Raw genomic sequence first — 2,135 nt, 5'->3', positions numbered from 1 at the left:
AAATTTGGCCCCTTTAAAAGCGCACGGGTCGAACTTAATGGCTGAGCGACTTTATATTGATGTTCACACTAATTCCAAACGCGCAATATCTTTTTAATTAAGCGCTTAACGGCTTCTATGAGTGAGAGGTCGTCAGACGTTCCCGGGGCTCCCACCTGAGGCACTTTTACATGTGTTGTATGACGTACGTCTAGCTGGTATGTTTTTACGCCGGCCTCGGACCGTATTCCACTCTCTCCGCACCCTGCCTTGAGAGCAGCCGGGGCGTGTCTCGTTCCCCCCCCCCACCCCACCCCTCACACACACACACACACACACACACAGCCCTCGCGCCGTTGTTGTCGCCCCTCTTCCCGCCCTCACTGATTCATTGGCTCCCCGCAGAAGCGGCGTCGGCGAAGCGCGCGCGAGGGCGCGGGGAGGCAGGCGGGTGAAGACAAGGCGGCGAGGGCGGGCAAGGCAAAGCAAGGCAAGGCAAGGCAGGCGCGCGCGCCAGGGAGAGCCGCGCTCGCCTGCAGAGGAGAGGCGCCGGCGCCGGCGCGAGCGCCCCCGGGGAGCTCCCCTCGCCGAGCCCACGATGCCCCCGCGGCGCGCGGCGGCCGCCGCCTCCCCGGCACAGGCCGAGGAGGACACGGGAGGATGAGGCCGGGCGGGAGGCGGAGGAGGAGGAGGCGCAGGCGGTGGGAGGCGGCGAGGCCGGGCGGAGGAGGAGGAGGCGGCGGCGGCGGAGACGCGGAGGATGAAGTGGAGTGCCCGGGGAGGCTGCGCCGCGCTCTCCAGCTGCCTCCTGCTCGCCTGCGCGCTGAGCGCCGCCGCCGTGGGCCTCAAGTGCTTCTCGCTGGGCTCGGAGCTGAAGGGGGAGCCCTTCCGCCTGGGCAGCGCCGCCGGCGCCTTCTACTCGGGGCTGCTGCTGGCCGCCGGCCTCTCGCTCCTGGGCGCCGCGCTCTTCTGCTGCCGCCCGCCCGACGAGGCGGCCGCCGGCGGGGCAGCTGCGGCGGCGGCGGCGGGGTGCGAGGGCGCGGCCCCGGCGGGGAGCGAGATCGCGGCGGTGCCGGTCAGCGCGGGGGACGCCGGCGCCCCTCCCGCGCCCCGGCCGGCCCCCCCGCGGCAGCTGCCCCGGGCCCCCCCGGGGGGGCGGCAGAACTTCCTGCTGCTGGGCGTGCTGGTCTTCATGCTGGGCGTCCTGAGCGCCTTCGCCGGGGCCGTCATCGACGGCGACACGGTGTCGCTGGTGGAGAAGAAGTACTCGCACTACTGCCTCCTGCAGGGCGCCGCCCGGCCGCGGCCCCCCGACGGGGCGGCGGCGGCGGCCACGCTGCGCTGCCAGAAGCTGCGCGACTACCAGCGGGGCCTGGTCATCTCCACCATCTTCAACGCCCTCGAGTGCCTCCTGGGCCTCCTCAACCTGCTGCTGGTCAAGAACTACAAGGCCGCCCAGCAGCGCGGGCGGCGGCGGCGGCGCCGACGGCACCAGCGCCACCTGGGCGCCGGGCGGCGGCGGAGGGGCCGGGGGCCCGGCGGAGGAGGCTCGGGGGGCGGCGGCGGGGGCGGGCGGCGCCCCCAGCGCCCCAGCCAGGGCTCCATCTTCTCCAGCGAGGACCCCGACCTCTCCCCCGGCGCCGCCTGCCCCTTCCAGGCCGTCTCCTACATCAACGTCGGCGTCTTCCACGTCTTCGACGAGGCCGGGGTGGAGGTGAGCTGCGGGGGCCACCCCTCCGTCGAGCTGCCGGGCTACTCGCCCGTGGACCCCGACCTCGACGCCTCCTACCCCTACTGCTACCCGCTGCCCAACGAGCAGCCGCCGGCCTACGAGGAGATCTACCCCCGGGGGGCCGCCGCCAACCGCCTCTGAGTGGGGGGCGATCCCCCACCCCCCAGGCGGGGGACCCGCGCTGACCGTCGGCCGCCCCGGCTGGAAAGGGCCGGGGGGGTCTCCTTGGGCAAGGGGGTGGGGGTGCGAGGCGCTTAAGGCTTCGTGGGCAGGACCCGTGGCGCCAGGTGAGGCTGGACGCGGCAGGCGGCCCGCCCTGCTCCTCTGCGGACGGGTTAGACGTAAGTGAGATCCCCAGAATGAGATCGAGCTGGCCGTCGACTGGATCCCCTTGGCAAGGGGCAACCGAGGCCAAAACGCCGCT

At 72.8% G+C, this 2,135-nt stretch overlaps 1 protein-coding gene across 1 annotated transcript; it reads left to right on the top strand.

Moving 5' to 3' along the window:
* Positions 1–739: 739 nt before the first annotated feature.
* Positions 740–1,852, top strand: TMEM271 (transmembrane protein 271). Its single transcript, XM_056848900.1, has one exon. The coding sequence runs from the start codon at positions 740–742 to the stop codon at positions 1,850–1,852; it is 1,113 nt and encodes a 370-aa protein (XP_056704878.1).
* The last annotated feature ends 283 nt before the right edge of the window (positions 1,853–2,135 follow it).

This window comes from Euleptes europaea, chromosome 4, assembly GCF_029931775.1.
Source record: "Euleptes europaea isolate rEulEur1 chromosome 4, rEulEur1.hap1, whole genome shotgun sequence".
Taxonomy (NCBI): domain Eukaryota; kingdom Metazoa; phylum Chordata; class Lepidosauria; order Squamata; family Sphaerodactylidae; genus Euleptes; species Euleptes europaea.
This window is presented reverse-complemented; position numbering and strand designations above follow the sequence as displayed.

Coding starts and splice junctions, on each gene's coding strand:
- TMEM271 (XM_056848900.1), top strand. CDS start 740: ATGAAGTGGAGTGCCCGGGGAGGCTGCGCCGCGCTCTCCAGCTGCCTC.